The 17,237-nt window shown below is 43.9% G+C and overlaps 1 protein-coding gene across 2 annotated transcripts in view; it reads right to left on the reverse strand.

Annotated features, from left to right (window-relative positions):
* MAP4K2 (mitogen-activated protein kinase kinase kinase kinase 2) overlaps positions 1 to 17,237 on the reverse strand; it is a 305,818-nt gene that overhangs the window by 12,833 nt on the left and 275,748 nt on the right. For both annotated transcript variants that reach the window (XM_069208012.1, XM_069208011.1), the window contains 6 exons: positions 7,501 to 7,604; positions 6,292 to 6,469; positions 2,340 to 2,408; positions 2,144 to 2,230; positions 1,693 to 1,763; positions 1,461 to 1,516 (listed from right to left, as the gene is read on the reverse strand). In XM_069208012.1, coding sequence (XP_069064113.1) covers positions 1,461 to 1,516; positions 1,693 to 1,763; positions 2,144 to 2,230; positions 2,340 to 2,408; positions 6,292 to 6,469; positions 7,501 to 7,604 — 565 coding nt within the window. The remainder of the gene's footprint in view (positions 1 to 1,460; positions 1,517 to 1,692; positions 1,764 to 2,143; positions 2,231 to 2,339; positions 2,409 to 6,291; positions 6,470 to 7,500; positions 7,605 to 17,237) is intronic.

The following is a 17,237-nucleotide window of genomic DNA, read 5'->3' on the forward strand; positions in this document are numbered from 1 at the left end:
TCATGCTTTAAAATGCTCCACTACTGAGTTACTTTGTCCTCAAAGAGATGCATACAAACAAAGGGCATATCCATAAGTTTGTCTTGTATGTCCCCCGAAAAGTCTGTGAACCTTAGCCAGGCATGCCTGTGCAAGGAAAATTACGAGTTGACGGCCAAGGCGACACAACTGTTTCAAATCACACCCTTATAATGAGCCTAGATGCATCCTGACCACCATGAACCAGGTTACTATAGTGGTCTCCGGTGATCCAGCAATTTTGGTTCGAGCTACCTTCGCCTCGTTTCGTCCCAGAAGGCATGCAGCATTTAGGAACCAAAGCATTAAACATCCCACTGATAAGGTCTTCTTCCCAAGGGCCTTTAACTTATTCTTCTACTCTTTTAGGTGGGTACATTGGAAACAACCCTGTGTGTGGTTTGCCACACAAGGAAAACTGAAAGACAACTCTCTCCGGTCCCTAGACCCACAGGAACGGCAGATCTCTTGGTGCCGGCCGGTTTCGACATGCCACAGATTGTCCACTTCAGGGGTGAATGTTTACTTGTCTCACGCATCCTTTGTAGGCTCCATGAGAGAACTGTTGAAAGGTAAAAGTGTCCCTCTAACGAAGAGGCAGATTGCAGAACTTCCATCAAAATACTGGATTTTATTTTCACCAATGGCAGGGGCAGGTCACGTAGCTCGGCTATTTTCTTCAACACTGAGTGAAACAACACCATCTCTGCAGGGGTTGGACCTGGCAGCGGGTCAATACAGGGATGTGTCCAGACCTCTGCATTTTGCAGTGCTAGATAGTCAGCAGTCTCCGAAGAATGAGGTGGAAACAATTGGCCACTAATGTCATATCTGTCTGAAACTGATGCCAGAGTGCTGATGTCGGCGCTATGGATCTCCAATGATGTCACCACAACCTCACTTCCAGCAGCATAGCTGACCCAGATCCCTCCACCGACACAGAAAAGCTGTATCAGAAGTTTGCTTCTGGATCCAGTGTGGAGCCTGAGATTTCAATAGGTGTCGAATCAGCAGGTAGAAGTATCCATCAGAAATGTACTTTCAGTGAGAAACTGCACTGAAGTAAGTGTCCCACTGTGCTTTGTAGTAAAACAACTGGAGAGGGGGTGCTCACTGCAAAACCTGGACTGAATTAGTATTGCTTTACGTACAATAAAGACCAAAACCTGTTCGTCCTTCTCTGTTGGTCAACCTGTCTCCTCAGCTGGACTCTAAATGAGTGACCCCCCTTATTCTGATATACAGTGTACCATGGTTGAAAATTTATAGGAAGCACTGCTCTCTTTATGGGTTGGCTGTGGCTCTCCTGTAGGGGAACCACTTTCTCTAATGAGAACCAGGGATAGGTAAATGTGTAGTTCGCTCAAAAATGCCCTTTAGATTTGTATCTGACCAGATAGTGGCAACCACATGACTCTGAAGCTGAAACTGAGTGAACTCACCTGTTTGCCCCCAAGACTCTGAACACTCTGGACTCGTCAGTGATCTCTTGTGTCACCTGCAAGTCACAGGGGTGACAAGATGTGAAAAGAGGGAAGTAAAATGTGGAAAGGAACAAGAGTTAGCGAAAGAGAGGAACAGAGAGAACATGTTATTCATTCTTTCAATATTTCTGGAGAACAAGTAAACATTTCTGAGGGACTATGCTCAATTGCAAATTAAGAGTCTACAAACCTCATTTGTTCGGATGCTACGTCCCTGCATCCCATGCTTCCAGAATGCGAGTACACTGTCCTGCAGACAGACTGAAAAGAAGTAAAACAGACAAAGATATATTAGAAGAGTAGCCTGTGCCCTGTAGCACATTAAGATCCACTTCACTGAAAGAAAAGATTGAAGGGATATTGCAGTAAACGTTTTGAGATTCTTTCTATACACTTCTACAGCTTCACATGCTTGAAATAAAGGAGCACATTCCCAACACATGATGAAGCTCTGGAGGACTCCACCATAGCTTGCCAAAGCTATGAATAATCTACATTAGCCGGACAAAAATATTGGGTACTCTACTAGGCGTGGTGACTGCACAAGTGTAACACATGGAGAATAAGCTTACCTTGGAGTTCAGTGCTGCAGCACTACACCATAAGAGATAGAAAGGATACTACAGAGGCAGCGCACTCACCAATGGTCTCAATGTAGAAGCTGAAGGTCAGTTCAGGTGCTAATCTGCCCTTCAGAGCTCCGTGCAGGTTCACCATTTTCACACATTCTGCAGGGACAGATATAGAAGCTGGTCTCAAAAAAGTCAATAGGAGCAGTGGTATGCCAAGTGCAGACTGTAAGAGGTGGATAGGCTGCAGTCGCACAGAATCACTTACGGTCAAAAGATACCAAAACTGTGTCCCTGTCCACTTGAATCACTTGCTGGGCGATGCTAGGACCAGTGTCTGCAACAAAAAAAGTGAGATGTTAATAGAGGTGGTGCGAGGATTGGAAGGCAGCTCAAACTTAGATACCTGGAGAGCTAATGACAGGCAAAAAAGAGCAATGGAAAGGTAAAGATATAGAAGAATGTGGGACGAACAGCAATAAACATAAGTAAAGAGCTATAAGGGGAGTTGGTGTAAGCTAGGAGGACAAGGAGACAGTGAGTACTAGAGATAAAATGAGGAAGAAGGAAGGGGGATGGAGGGATAACATGGAGGAAAGAACGTCTGAAAGAGAAACATTGATGATCGAGGAGGAGAGAGAATGAAGTGTGACACTCTGGTCTTTCATAGAGGTGGCTAGAGACTCATGAAGGCATGTCGGCTCACATACACATATGAACCACCGGCAAGGAAAGGACATAGGAAAAGCCTGGGATGTATTTCTGCATTTACTCTTCGCTGCTATGCAAACCTTTCATTGAAACTCCGAAGCTTCCTTATTCCATATTATCCCCTAATGTCAGGTTTTCAGCACTGCCACGTCAGACATAAAAAAGGGACAGTTTCAATACTGTCACCAAAGATCATTTAATGTACTTTTTAAAAAATGCAAAGACATAATCATTGCAGGAGGCGACTACACATTAATGTGCTTGTCAAAAAGCCATGAGAAGGAGTCAAGTTGTTGAAAGACAGCAGGCATATAGAGAAGGTGAGGTATGAGGGCATGCGGCATTGTGTATCAATGCAGTAAACACCCCTAAGTCTCACTGTTAACATTGTGTTATGCTATTGGAGTTTGTATACCACTTAATATGTTATTAGTTAGGCATTGTAGCACTGTCAACTTCACCTTGCGATTTTGGAGTTTTATAAATAACTATATAATATACCTGTGAAATCTGAGTTCTTTAACATGCATTTTGCCTAATGTGATCTCCTAAATGTAATTGTATTGTGTACCTTGGTGGCAAATACTGTTACGAGTAAAGTAATAGAGTATTATATAACATGTCTGTGTTGTATTAGATGTTGATTCTCTAATCTGTTCTCTTAGATATTTGTTTGTATCACAGCATCTACATGGCAAGTGTTTGTGCAAAAACAAGGGCCATCAATAAGGACTATGTGCTGGTTTGAAGCTCTAATTAACAGTGTTAGTCTGAGCTGTAGAGAGACTTGGTTAGTAAGGGAAACTTGACTTCTCCATTAAAAACTTTTCTTTTGCTTCACTGTTCTACATCGGACCCTGGACCAACTTTTAAGTGTTAACATCACCAAACGCTCAAGTTTAGCCTAGCACTCAGCAAGACAGCAGTAGGCCTTGAAGTTCCAAAAACAGGAAACCAGTATTGAACATGCAGCTAGAGGAAGTCTTACCTTTTCACGTTGACCATCTCCCTTCATTTGTTTTTAACTACACTCTTTCTATCCATTCTTTAAAACATGAAGTTTTTAATTTGAAATATTTTTATTATTAAGTGCCAACATGCGTCTCCCACTTCCTTTAGTAACTGGGCTTATGGATATTTAGCAAAGAACAGCATAATCACAAGGTGCAGAGAGTGAAGTTGTTTATTGCTCAAAGCAGAGAGCACACTGCAACAACAGCAGTTAATAACAACTGTCACGTAGTTCGAAAAACCCGCTGCACAAGTAGACAAAGAAGTTGTGACATCATAAACTGCAACCAGAACCAAAGACTACATTAGCAACATCATTGAACATTTTCGATGACTACACAAAACACAAAAGAAATTGTGCAAGGAACAGAAAGATTAAAGAGAATCCACAGTCATTTCTGCAAAGTGAAGAATGTTAAAATATAAGTCCTCTGCAAGACGTAGAAAAGATGCAGTGCCTTGCCTCAACATTTTTTAGGCCAGTCTTGTGTTTTGCAGTAACTGAACTTGATAATTTGCAAGTCTACTAGAAGTAATCCATGTTTTTGCTTTGTTGTTTGCCATCACAGAACAGGTTTCCTGACTGGTGAACACTAAAAGTGTAGAGAGGGTGGCTGCTGCACCATAATCCCAGGCGAATGGTGTAACTGGGACTGGTGGCAATGCGGTTCTAGTTCTGATGTACAAGCCCATGGGGAGATTATCTATTAACTCTTCCCTGCTCAAAAGAGGTTCTCGCCTAGCGTCATGTGGGGTGAAAGAGTCAGTGGCATGTTTGATGTGCAAATCATTTCCATGTTTCACAGTAACATGAGCAAACAATGCTGTTCAATGGGATACTTTGATCCTGGACGCACAGGAAGGCGGCTCTTCTGCAGCCAGTCTTTGTCCTGGGTGAGCATGACTACATGCACCTCTCTGTTATTTAGGGTCCTCTCCCCATTGGGTCTGGGTGAATGGGGTTTCCCTTTCTTTTGGTTCAGTGTATGTTTCCACTGAGCTGGGGGAATTCATTCCTTCTCATTTTTCTGTTTTTCTGGCTGTATTCCTCTAATAATGGTCTACTGCTGAACTACGGGGGCAATTCCACATCCACACTTTGAACAGATTCACCAGATCTTACCTCGGACTCTCTGCTTTGGAAGTCTGCGTAACAAGAGAACAAAAATGACGGTGCACTTCCTCAGGAATTGTTAAAGTGCTCTTACTTTGAAAAAGCTGTTTGTTATAAATTTCCAGCCTGTGCACGTACAGCTTGAAAAAGAAAGCATATCATAGCAACAGTGTTTCATTTTTTATTTTTATCTGCATGTCTGTCTTAATCACTGTTTGTAAATAATGGAGTTACAGACCAGACATACCTCGATTCAAAAAGATACGAGATTATATTAAAATAAATTGGCATGGGGCCAATGTTAGGGGAAATCTAACATCTAAGGTATGAAATTTATAAAAAAGCGCTTGAAACCATATCTCGGACACAGAAGGCTCTTGCACTCTCTTGTTTTCTTTATGAAATATTTTCAACTTCTCTTTTAACTTACTTGTAAATAGAAGACTTAGGGCCTGATTACAACTTTGGCAGAGGGGGTTAATCCATCCCAAATGTGACAGATATCCCACCTGCCGTATAACGAGTTCCATAGGATATAATGGACTCGTAATACGGCGGGCGGGATATCTGTCACATTTGGGACAGATTAACCCCCTCCGCCAAAGTTGTAATCAAGCCCATAATCCAGTAAAATGATAGGGCCCTTGATGTACATTTGAGTTTACTGAGTGCAAATTCCTACGTCATGCTATGTCAGTGGACATAACCCCTCCCACCTCTTAGAGTAACCCTTAAGAAGTCGACTTCAGACATTTGCTTATTTGTTCATTTACTCTGATGGTTTTGTATTGACTCGCACATGGGCCCCAGAGCTCCCCAAAGAGTTTTTTAATGCAATGTTTAAGAGCTTACATGATGCACTACTAGCGAGTGAAGTGCCTCAGGGTAGTATTTGAACATTCAGTTAGCGTGGGATAGTATTGACGGCATTATAACTGCTGGTTGAGCTCTAGAGAGTGAGTAATGGACAAAAATACTACACTCTGGGGGCCAAGATAAGAGACCAATTTGTGATGCAGTATAGTATTCGCATCCATGAAGATACAACTTAGGAAGTTCCATAAAAGGGGTAACATGGAGTTTTGATGGTGGCTGCAATCTAATGAGCTTTGTCACTAGAGACACATCGTAATTATCTGTTGGGTCTGATTAGTTGGCTCTTTCAGTGGAACGTCTGTGATTTGAGATGGTGATTTGCAGTCCATTTAATTGTTGGAAGGTACTTAAGTAGCGACCAACGATGTGAATATAAATATCAAGGAATTATTTATTGTATGGACCTTTACTTATCCTACAGTCTTGGACTTCACCTCACAGAGGACAGTACCTAAGCAGTGTTTTTTGGAGCAGTGAGGTGTAACGTGGGTAATTGTTTTTAATGTACCTGTTTGGCAATCCATGCTCAACGTGGATGACGCATTGAGACGCACTATGTTAAACTGAAGTGCTTGCCCAGGATGCCCAGGCTGGCTGGCACCAATGCAGATCTGCGGGTAGTCCTCACCATCCACCACCAACAGCTCAAAAAGGGCCAGAGGCACTGGCAAAGTGATCGGAAAATGCTGGAACACAAAGAAGACAGGTTACAACTGCAGACCACAAGAAAGGTACACAAAGCAACTTCCAGTGTACTCTTCCTGTCTACAGGGGCTAGTCAGAATTAGAGAACATCAGCAGCCTGGTCAGTGCAATGCTGCATAAATGGGGCACAGCGAGAGACATAGGACTTAGTTGCAAAAGTCTGGTAGCACCAGTGTCAGGGATTCAGGCCCACCCCAACAAGCATAGTAGCTATCCTACCTGCAGTGCTTAGTCAGTGCGAGCAGTGTGTGATTTCTCTAGCAGTAGCCCATCAGTGCTGTGGGTCATTATCGATGAGGGGCTTTAAATGGGTCAAACAGTGTCTGTTTCATGACAATATGTTGCACTATAACAATGGGATACATATTAGGATGACTACCTCTCTTTGGGCATTAGGGACAATGTTTCCAGTGCTGGACTTTTGTGTGACAGCTGAAAGCATTCTGAATGCGGTAGTCTTGTTTTGCATCCACTGAAATAATTACAACACACCTGAAATCATTGATTTCTAGGTACAAGCTTTAGGACTGGCGATAGTGTCCATAATGACATGAATGAGGTGGTGACACCAAATATAAAACAGATTCATTGTAAATAAATGCATCTTATGGGTGTTTCTTTGAAAATCTAGATTGGAAGGAACTAGGGGAAGCTCACGATGAGCATGAATACGCGGGGTAGGGTTAAAAGGTACATTTTCTAACTACACTACATTTCATAGCAGGAGTTGCTGTTTCATCCCAAGGTTTGTTTTAGAAATAATCTGCAAACAATGCACATTTCCGCATATTAAGCAAGTAGCCAAAGTTACAAAAAGCTATGATTTAAAGACTATTTTGTAGTGGGAATAAAAATAAAGCACATGCTTTTTCTGTGAGGTACGATTAGTGCTACACACCCAGAGCAAAGTGCACTCTTCCTCCCACCAGTCTCGACTCGCCTTCCTACCTTTCCCCATACCCCCTCCCTCACACAAATAGTTCTTCTCTGCCAAGTTGCAGCCTGGTATTACCTTAAGGAGCATGAACTTCTGCAGTGGTTCATACCATTGTAGGAGGGCTGTGCTTCCAGGGAGGGCCGCGCAGAGGAATGTGCTTCCAGAATATGGGTTCCTCACTGAAAAGAGAAAAGATGAAATCAAAAGGGGAAGTTACTTTTCAGTTACACTAGGTCTGAAGACTGTTAGAGATTCATATGCTTTCTGTACTATTGCCAACTGGAAAACCTACTGCGGGTGAAGGCAAGTGTAGTGTTTGCAATACGCACCCCAGGTTCCAGTTCACTGAGGAGCATCTCCGAATTTGGCAGTCCAAATCAACCCTTATGCCTGCCTTTCACAAACAATACTTGGCTTTGAGGCATGGTTATGGCTTCAGCTATAGCAGCCATCTTGGAGTCGTCAGAATGCAGAAGGTGGTTACTTCCGAGGTTCGCATTACAGTGCTCAAAGCCCTGTCTAAAATTCCTCACAGTTAGAACAAGCCCCGTCACTACAGCTCTCTGCTCATTGCCATTGGCCTATATCAAATTAAGTTAAATGTATCCTTCTATACCTAAGTGTTATACCAGCCCTGATACTTAATAACTTTCAATATAATTTTTTCAACGAAATACATATCTTAAAAATGTTTCCTCACATCATTTTAATGAAAATTAAATAAAAAAAATGTAGCACAGGGGCTCATTCTTAGATGATAAGCAATGGATATTCTCCTTGTGGTCAACAAAAGTTTTCCATCGCCAAAGCACGGTTTCAAGGGCATTCATTTCATATGAAACACGTTACATCAATGTGAAGGCAATGCAAATAAAAGAAATAAAAATTCAAATGACTCCCTAAATGATTTCTCAATGTGGAATCCACTCTGATGCGAAAGTCAAAGAAAACAATTGTGCGCAGTCTTATTCTTGACCTGAGTGTGATGATGAAAAAGGAAATCTGATGCTCACACTGAAGCCTAGAGGATTCTGCGGTTTCTGTCATTAAAACCTGGGACATTCTGAAAGAAAGAGCAAATCCTGGAAGACATATCTGGATTACTGATTACACAAAACCATGGCACTCACCGAAACTCATGACAGCCAATCACCCAGTTACTAATAATAGGGCACGCTTCAGTCAACACCTATTGATTAGAGTTATTGGCAACTGCTGACAACTGAACCAATGGCAGACATAACTCAATGATAACGTGGTAGCCAATAACTATTGGCCACTGAGCTAATGACAACTGCTAACCATGTACAAGAGAGATAAGGTAAACCAGTGATCACGGAAAACAGGGCAAATGATACCCATGTATCTCTAAATATCATTGCCAGAATTAGTGACAAAAATATTGTTTACAAAACTATTGTCAAATTCAAAGTAAACATTCTATTAATAACTTCAATGGGATAATATTTTTGTTAATATTTAACACAAAATATTTTGGTCACAAGATACTCAATTCACAATATTCTAGTACCATACCATAAGCACAAATACATTGACACCTTACCACACATATTCACAGGAAAATATACTGTTGCATATATATGGAAACAATTATGTCTGTTGTATTTGTTTTGCACCACAAAGACCCAGATGATTGTATAGTTGTGTATGCTACGTATGGTAGGCAGGAAAATCACACTAATGACAATAAAATCTTAAAGAAAATGTATTTGCGACGTACAATGAATGAAGGAACAACAACATAGCAGAGAAGTAATATCCATGGAAGCAGCACATGGATACACACCTGAAATCTCCCTTCAGTCTAAACCAACTGGCTCCTTTCAAACCATACCATACCATTTCGCCCCCACACTCCAATATTCACTCCATTGTACCTGTCACACCTCCAACACTAAAACAAGCTGCAGATGGCACACTCATGTCAAACTATGCAATGTTAAGATGGTGCCCTGCAAACTAGCTGGCGGAAGAGATATGCATAGCATGTGTATAAGCAGCTACACATGCCATTGAACATATATATATATTTATATGATAATATATCTTAAAATATTTGTATTAAGTAATATTTATAGAGGACACTGGCAAGATGACAAGATGGTTGTCCATATATAGTCCATTCTTGGGAAGTATAGATAAAACATATGCCCATTAGCAGTTGGAGGTCCTTGCACATGAATACCAATGGACTGACAGGTCTATAAATAGACATTAACAGCAGGAGCTAACGGATATGTGGAGTTTTTGTTAGAATGGTATGGTTTAAAAATGATCGATTTATACATTCAAAGATGGCTGCCACCTTTGCTAATACGAAGGTATCATGGAAATAGTTGTTGGCTCAAAAGTTGTAACTATAAAATGGTGATTAATGTGGGGGAAACATGTCCGGTCGAAGGCGTTTGTCGAAACGCATTGACAGTTTCAGTGGGAGTTAGCGTTTCCTGTAATTGATGCACTGAATAAAGCAGACGATAAATAGACTTTCCTTCCTCGTTTTTCGGATGGTGATTGATGGGAGGTGGCGATATGGTGCAGCTGGTTCGATGAGTAGTATTCATCGTTTCACAAGAATATATGGAAAATGTCACTTACCCAGTGTACATCTGTTCGTGGCATTAGTCGCTGCAGATTCACATGCTGTGCACAGTCCGCCATCTGGTGTTGGGCTCGGAGTGTTACAAGTTGTTTTTCTTTGAAGAAGTCTTTTCGAGTCACGAGACCGAGGGACTCCTCCCATTTCGACTCCATTGCGCATGGGCGTCTACTCCATCTTAGATTGTTTTGCCCGCAGAGGGTGAGGTAGGAGTTGTGTATGCTAGTAATAGTGCCCATGCAATGGAGTGAATGCGTATGTACATAATAAAGTTTTAAGTAATATATTTACAAATGTACAAATGTTTAAGATCTACTTCTAAACGGCTACAGGCTCCCGGGGAGGCGGGTGGGCGCATGTGAATCTGCAGCGACTAATGCCACGAACAGATGTACACTGGGTAAGTGACATTTTCCGTTCGATGGCATGTGTAGCTGCAGATACACATGCTGTGCATAGACTAGTAAGCAGTTATCTCCCCAAAAGCGGTGGTTCAGCCTGTAGGAGTTGAAGTAGTTTAAAATAATGTTCTTAATACAGCTTGACCTACTGTTGCTTGTTGTGCAGTTAGCACATCTACACAGTAGTGCTTGGTAAATGTATGAGGCGTAGACCATGGTGCTGCCTTACATATTTCGTTCATTGGAATATTTCCTAGAAAGGCCATGGTAGCACCTTTCTTTCTGGTTGAGTGTGCCTTTGGTGTAATAGGCAGTTCTCTTTTAGCTTTAAGATAGCAGGTTTGAATGCACTTAACTATCCATCTAGCAATGCCTTGTTTTGAAATTGGATTTCCTGTATGAGGTTTTTGAAAGGTGATAAATAGTTGTTTTGTCTTTCGAATTAGTTTTGTTCTGTCAATGTAGTACATTAGTGCTCTTTTGATGTCTAATGTATGTAGTGCTCTTTCGGCTACAGAATCTGGCTGTGGGAAGAACACTGGTAATTCTACCGTTTGATTTAAGTGGAACGGTGAGATTACTTTTGGTAAAAATTTAGGATTGGTCCGTAGAACAACTTTATTTTTGTGTATTTGAATAAATGGTTCTTGAATGGTAAATGCTTGAATTTCACTCACTCTTCTTAGAGATGTGATGGCAATTAAAAATGCAACTTTCCACGTTAAGTACTGCATTTCACAAGAGTGCATGGGCTCAAAAGGTGGACCCATGAGTCGTGTTAGGACAATGTTGAGGTTCCATGAAGGAACTGGTGGTGTTCTTGGTGGTATAATTCTCTTTAGGCCTTCCATAAACGCCTTTATGACTGGTATCCTAAACAATGAAATTGAGTGCGTAATTTGTAGGTAAGCAGAAATTGCCGTAAGATGTATTTTAATGGAAGAGAAAGCTAGGTTAGATTTTTGCAAATGTAGTAAGTATCCTACTATTTCTTTTGCAGATGCTTGTAAAGGTTGAATTTGATTATTACAGCAGTAATAAACAAATCTTTTCCACTTATTTGCATAGCAGTGTCTAGTGGTAGGTTTTCTAGCTTGTTTTATGACCTCCATACATTCCTGTGTGAGGTCTAAGTGCCCGAATTCTAGGATTTCAGGAGCCAAATTGCTAGATTCAACGATGCTGGATTTGGATGTCTGATCTGTTGTTTGTGTTGTGTTAACAGATCTGGTCTGTTGGGTAGTTTGGCATGAGGTACTACTGAAAGGTCTAGTAGTGTTGTGTACCAAGGTTGCCTTGCCCATGTTGGTGCTATTAGTATGAGTTTGAGGTTGTTTTGACTCAACCTGTTTACTAGATATGGAAGGAGAGGGAGAGGGGGAAAAGCGTACGCAAATATCCCTGACCAGTTCATCCATAGAGCATTGCCTTGGGATTGATCTTGTGGGTACCTGGATGCGAAGTTTTGGCATTTTGAGTTTTCCTTTGTTGCAAATAGATCTATTTGAGGTGTTCCCCAAATTTGAAAGTAATTGTTTAGTATTTGGGGGTGAATTTCCCATTCGTGGGTTTGTTGGTGATCTCGAGAGAGATTGTCTGCCAACTGGTTCTGAATCCCTGGAATAAATTGTGCTATTAGGCGAATGTGGTTGTGAATCGCCCAATGCCATATTTTTTGTGTTAGGAGGCACAACTGTGTCGAGTGTGTCCCTCCTTGTTTGTTTAGATAATACATTGTTGTCATGTTGTCTGTTTTGACAAGAATGTATTTTTGGGTTATTATGGGTTGAAATGCTTTCAGCGCTAGAAATACTGCTAACAGTTCTAAGTGATTTATGTGAAACTGCCTCTGATGTATGTCCCATTGTCCTTGGATGCTGTGTTGATTGAGGTGTGCTCCCCACCCTGTCATGGAAGCATCCGTCGTTATGACGTATTGTGGCACTGGGTCTTGGAAAGGCCGCCCTCGGTTTAAATTTGTACTGTTCCACCATAGAAGCGAGATGTATATTTGGCGGTCTATCAACACCAGATCTAGAAGTTGACCCTGTGCTTGTGACCATTGTGATGCTTGGCACTGTTGTAAGGGCCGCATGTGCAATCTTGCGTTTGGGACAATGGCTATGCATGAAGACATCATGCCTAGGAGTTTCATTACCATTTTGACTTGTATCTTTTGTGTTGGATACATGGCCTGTATTACCTTGTGAAATGTTTGAACCCTTTGTGGACTTGGAGTGGCAATCCCTTTTGCTGTGTTGATTGTCGCTCCTAAGTATTGCTGTGTTTGACACAGCAAAAGGTGTGACTTCGCGTAGTTGATGGAGAAACCTAGCCTGTGAAGGGTCTGTATGACATATTTTGTGTGCTGTGAACACTGTCTTAGCGTGTTGGTTTTGATTAACCAGTCGTCTAAGTACGGGAACACATGTATTTGCTGCCTTCTGATATGTGCAGCTACTACTGCCAGGCATTTTGTAAAAACTCTTGGCGCAGTTGTTATTCCGAATGGCAACACTTTGAATTGGTAATGTATTCCTTGGAATACGAACCTTAGGTATTTCCTGTGTGAAGGATGTATTGGTATATGGAAATACGCATCTTTTAGGTCTAATGTTGTCATGTAATCTTGCTGTTTGAGCAGTGGGATTACGTCTTGTAACGTGACCATGTGAAAGTGGTCTGATTTGATGTAGGTATTTAGTGTTCTGAGATCTAGTATTGGTCTCAGAGTTTTGTCCTTTTTGGGTATTAGAAAGTACAGTGAGTAAACTCCTGTGTTTTTTTGTAGATTTGGTACTAATTCTATTGCGTCCTTTTGTAGCAATGCTTGAACTTCTAGTCCTAGAAGATCTATATGTTGTTTTGACATATTGTGTGTTTTCGGTGGGACGTTTGGAGGGAATTGGAGAAATTCTATGCAATAACCATGCTGGATAATTGCTAAGACCCAAGTGTCTGTTGTTATTTCCTCCCAAAGTTTGTAAAGTTGGCTTAGTCTTCCCCCCACAGGTGTTATGTGATGGGGTTGTGTGACTTGTGAGTCACTGTTTATTTTGAGGAGTTTTGGGGCCTTGGAATTTTCCTCGATTTCTTGGGAATTGGCCCCCTCTATATTGCCCCCGAAAACCTCCCCTCTGATATTGACCCTGGTAAGTAGGCCTTGTTTGTGAGGTTGTGGTTTCTGTGGGTTGACCTCGAAACCCTCCCCTAAAAGGTGTTTTTCGAAATGTGCCTCTGCTCTGCGGGGAGTAGAGTGCGCCCATGGCTTTGGCTGCATCGGTGTCTTTTTTGAGTTTCTCAATGGCAGTGTCTACCTCCGGCCCAAACAATTGCTGTTCATTAAATGGCATATTGAGCACAGCTTGTTGGATTTCCGGCTTGAACTCTGAAGTGCGCAGCCATGCGTGCCTTCGTATCGTGATAGCAGTGTTTATTGTCCTTGCAGCTGTATCTGCTGCATCCATGGAAGACCGTATCTGATTATTTGAGATACTTTGTCCCTCTTCTACCACCTGTTGCGCTCTTTTTTGGAACTCCTTGGGTAAGTGTTAGATGAAATGTTGCATTTCATCCCAATGAGCTCTGTCGTATCTTGCCAAAAGTGCTTGTGAATTGGCAATACGCCATTGATTTGCTGCTTGTGCTGCAACCCTTTTTCCTGCAGCATCAAATTTGCGGCTCTCTTTGTCTGGAGGTGGTGCGTCTCCTGAGGTATGAGAGTTGGCTCTCTTACGAGCTGCCCCGACAACGACTGAGTCTGGTGTTAGTTGTGTTGTAATATAGATTGCATCTGTTGGCGGTGGCTTATACTTTTTCTCCACCCTTGGAGTTATGGCTCTGCCTTTAACTGGATCCTGAAATATTTGTTTTGAATGTCTTAGCATTCCTGGGAGCATGGGAAGGCTTTGGTACTGGCTATGGGTGGAGGATAGGGTGTTAAACAGAAAGTCATCCTCAATTGGTTCAGAATGTAAGGTGACGTCGTGAAATTCGGCTGCCGTTGCGACCACCTGTGTGTAGGATGTACTGTCCTCAGGTGGTGACGGTTTTGTGGGATAGGAGTCTGGGCTGTTGTCAGACACTGGAGCATCGTAAAGGTCCCATGCATCGGGATCATCCTGACTCATTGTAGTATGAGCTGGTGAGTGCATCAGTGGTGGAGTTGTTGCTGGTGATGCATGTATTGATGGTGGTGGAGACGGTGGTGGGGTTGTTTTCCTTGCCACTTTTGCCTGTGGTTGCTTGTCCTTTTGTTGAAAGGCAAGTTTCCTTTTTATTTTGATTGGGGGAAGAGTGGTTATCTTCCCTGTGTCCTCATGAATATGAAGCCTTCTTTGCGTGTAGTCAGGCTCCACAGCTTGAAGCTCTTCTCCAAATCTGTGTAATTGGGAGGTTAATCCTTGTTCCTCTGTATAGGAACTAGTTTTCGGCTCCGAGGCGGGATGTTTCGGAACCGAAACCTTTTCGGAAGTCTTTTTAGGCTCAGAAGAAACCTTCTTTGTTTTCGGCTTGGTGTCTCGGTGCCGAAATTCTTCGGTGCCGCTGTCTCTGTGCCGAAGTTCGGCTCCGAGGTTGCTGTGTGGCGGTATCTCGACCGGAGTCGGATGACTTCAACACCAGCATGCCCTTTTTCGGTGCCTTGGATCGGTCACCTAGTTTTCGGGTTAAGCCATGGCCTGTTGGCGGTGGCGTCCCCTGGGCTTTTGTGGACTTCTCGTGAGTCTTGATTTTCGACCTCTTACTCACGGTTTGGGGTGTTTCTTCGGCGTCGAGTTCTTCAGAATCCGACTCGTGGATGGAGAAAGCTTCTTCTTCCTCCTCGGAACGTTCTTGACCTGTCGGCGTGGACGCCATTTGTAGTCTCCTGGCTCTTCGGTCTCTCAGTGTCTTCCTCGACCGAAACGCTCAACAGGCTTCACAAGTATCCTCCTTGTGCTCGGGGGACAAGCACAAGTTACAGACCAGATGCTGATCCGTATACAGATACTTGTTATGGCATTTTGGGCAGAAGCGGAATGGGGTCCGTTCCATCAGCCTTGAAGTCGCACGTGGCCGGGCCGACCAGGCCCCGACGGGGTATCGAAAAAACCCCGAAGGGCCACCGGAGCTCTTCAAAATTCAGGGGGTCATTCTCACCTCGGCGGTAAAAGGCCCTTACCGCCGGTCAGAACTCCGCCATACTACCGCCGCGGCCGCGGTAAACCGCCACGGTCATTCTGACCACCAACTGTGAATCCGCCAAAAACCCGACATCCAAGGAAGGCCGCCTCATCAGCGGGCCGCGGAAAACTGGAGATGACCAAACCTCCACCGCCACGCCAACACAAACACGCCCATGCCATTCTGACCCACCAATCCACGCGGCGGTCTTTCAACCGCGGTATTTCATTGGCGGTACACACCGCCGCGGTCAAAATACACACACAGCTCCAAAACACAGCCACATTGGACAATTTGAAATACACACACCTGACACACATACAAACAACACTCCCACACATCCAATCAACTATAAAACACACACCCACATCACCCACAAACCCCTACGACCGAAGATCAGAGACGAAGGAGAGAGAGACACATCACAGAATAGAGAGCTACATCACACAGAGGCACACTACACCATCACACACACCACATAGAAGCACAAAGCACCACACACCAACACACTCTTCACCATATACACCACCCCACACCTCATCCACACCACCCCATGGCACCCCAAAGGCACCCACGCTTTTCGGACCAAGAACTCCGGGTCATGGTGGAGGAAATCATAAGAGTTGAACCCCAGCTCTTCGGCTCACAGGTGCAGCACACCACTATAGCCAGGAAGGCGGAGCTATGGCAGCGGATCGTGGACAGGGTAAACGCGGTGGGACAGCATCCCAGAAATCGAGACGACATCCGCAAACGCTGAAACGAATTACGGGGAAAGGTGCGCTCGATGGTCTCGCGACACAACATCGCAGTGCAGAAGACTGGCGGGGGACCCCCACCCACTCCACCCGAATTCACAGCATGGGAGCAAGAGGTACTAAACATCCTGCATCCTGATGGCCTCGCTGGAGTACATGGAGGAATGGACTCTGGTAAGTACAATCTCAACTACTTCACCCCCCCCAGCATGCTAACCCCCACGACCACCCTCACCCCCAACCCCCCATCACACATCCTCCCTGAGAATGTCTCTCCAGCACAACCCACCCAACACCAACCCCTGCATGCCACCACAAACTATGGACACCCATCACCGAAGCATGACCACTGCACATACCCCCCCCCCAAACACCCCCACAACACCTCCCCCAAGGGAATGACAGCACTGGGGGACAAGGGCACCCATAAATTGCACACAATAGCACACACAGAAACAATAACCATACTCTCTTACCCCATGCAGGACCCGAACGCCAACACACCGACCAGGAGGGTCCAGAAATGTCCATCCCCCGCCGGAAGAGGCCCCCAGTGATGACAGCAGCTCTGTCGACCTGGAACCTGATGACCAGCCCGGACCATCGGGGACCTCTGGACAGTCGGTTCCCCACACACAGGCCACAGCAGACCCAACCCCCTCTGGGAACAACAGCACAGCTCCCACCCAGCGGCCCATGCCTCTGTCTCTAGGACAGGTCAATCAGCGGTGTGTCTGCCACTACAGGGCACCCAGGCCAACCCAACACCCCAACAACAACAGGGACCTGGGGGCAGTGGTAGTGGGCACACCGTCCAGGGGACAGAGGCCGGGGGAAACAGGGCAACTCGGTGGGCTGCTGTGCGACAAG

The sequence above is a fragment of the Pleurodeles waltl genome, chromosome 9, assembly GCF_031143425.1.
Source record: "Pleurodeles waltl isolate 20211129_DDA chromosome 9, aPleWal1.hap1.20221129, whole genome shotgun sequence".
Lineage (NCBI taxonomy): Eukaryota > Metazoa > Chordata > Amphibia > Caudata > Salamandridae > Pleurodeles > Pleurodeles waltl.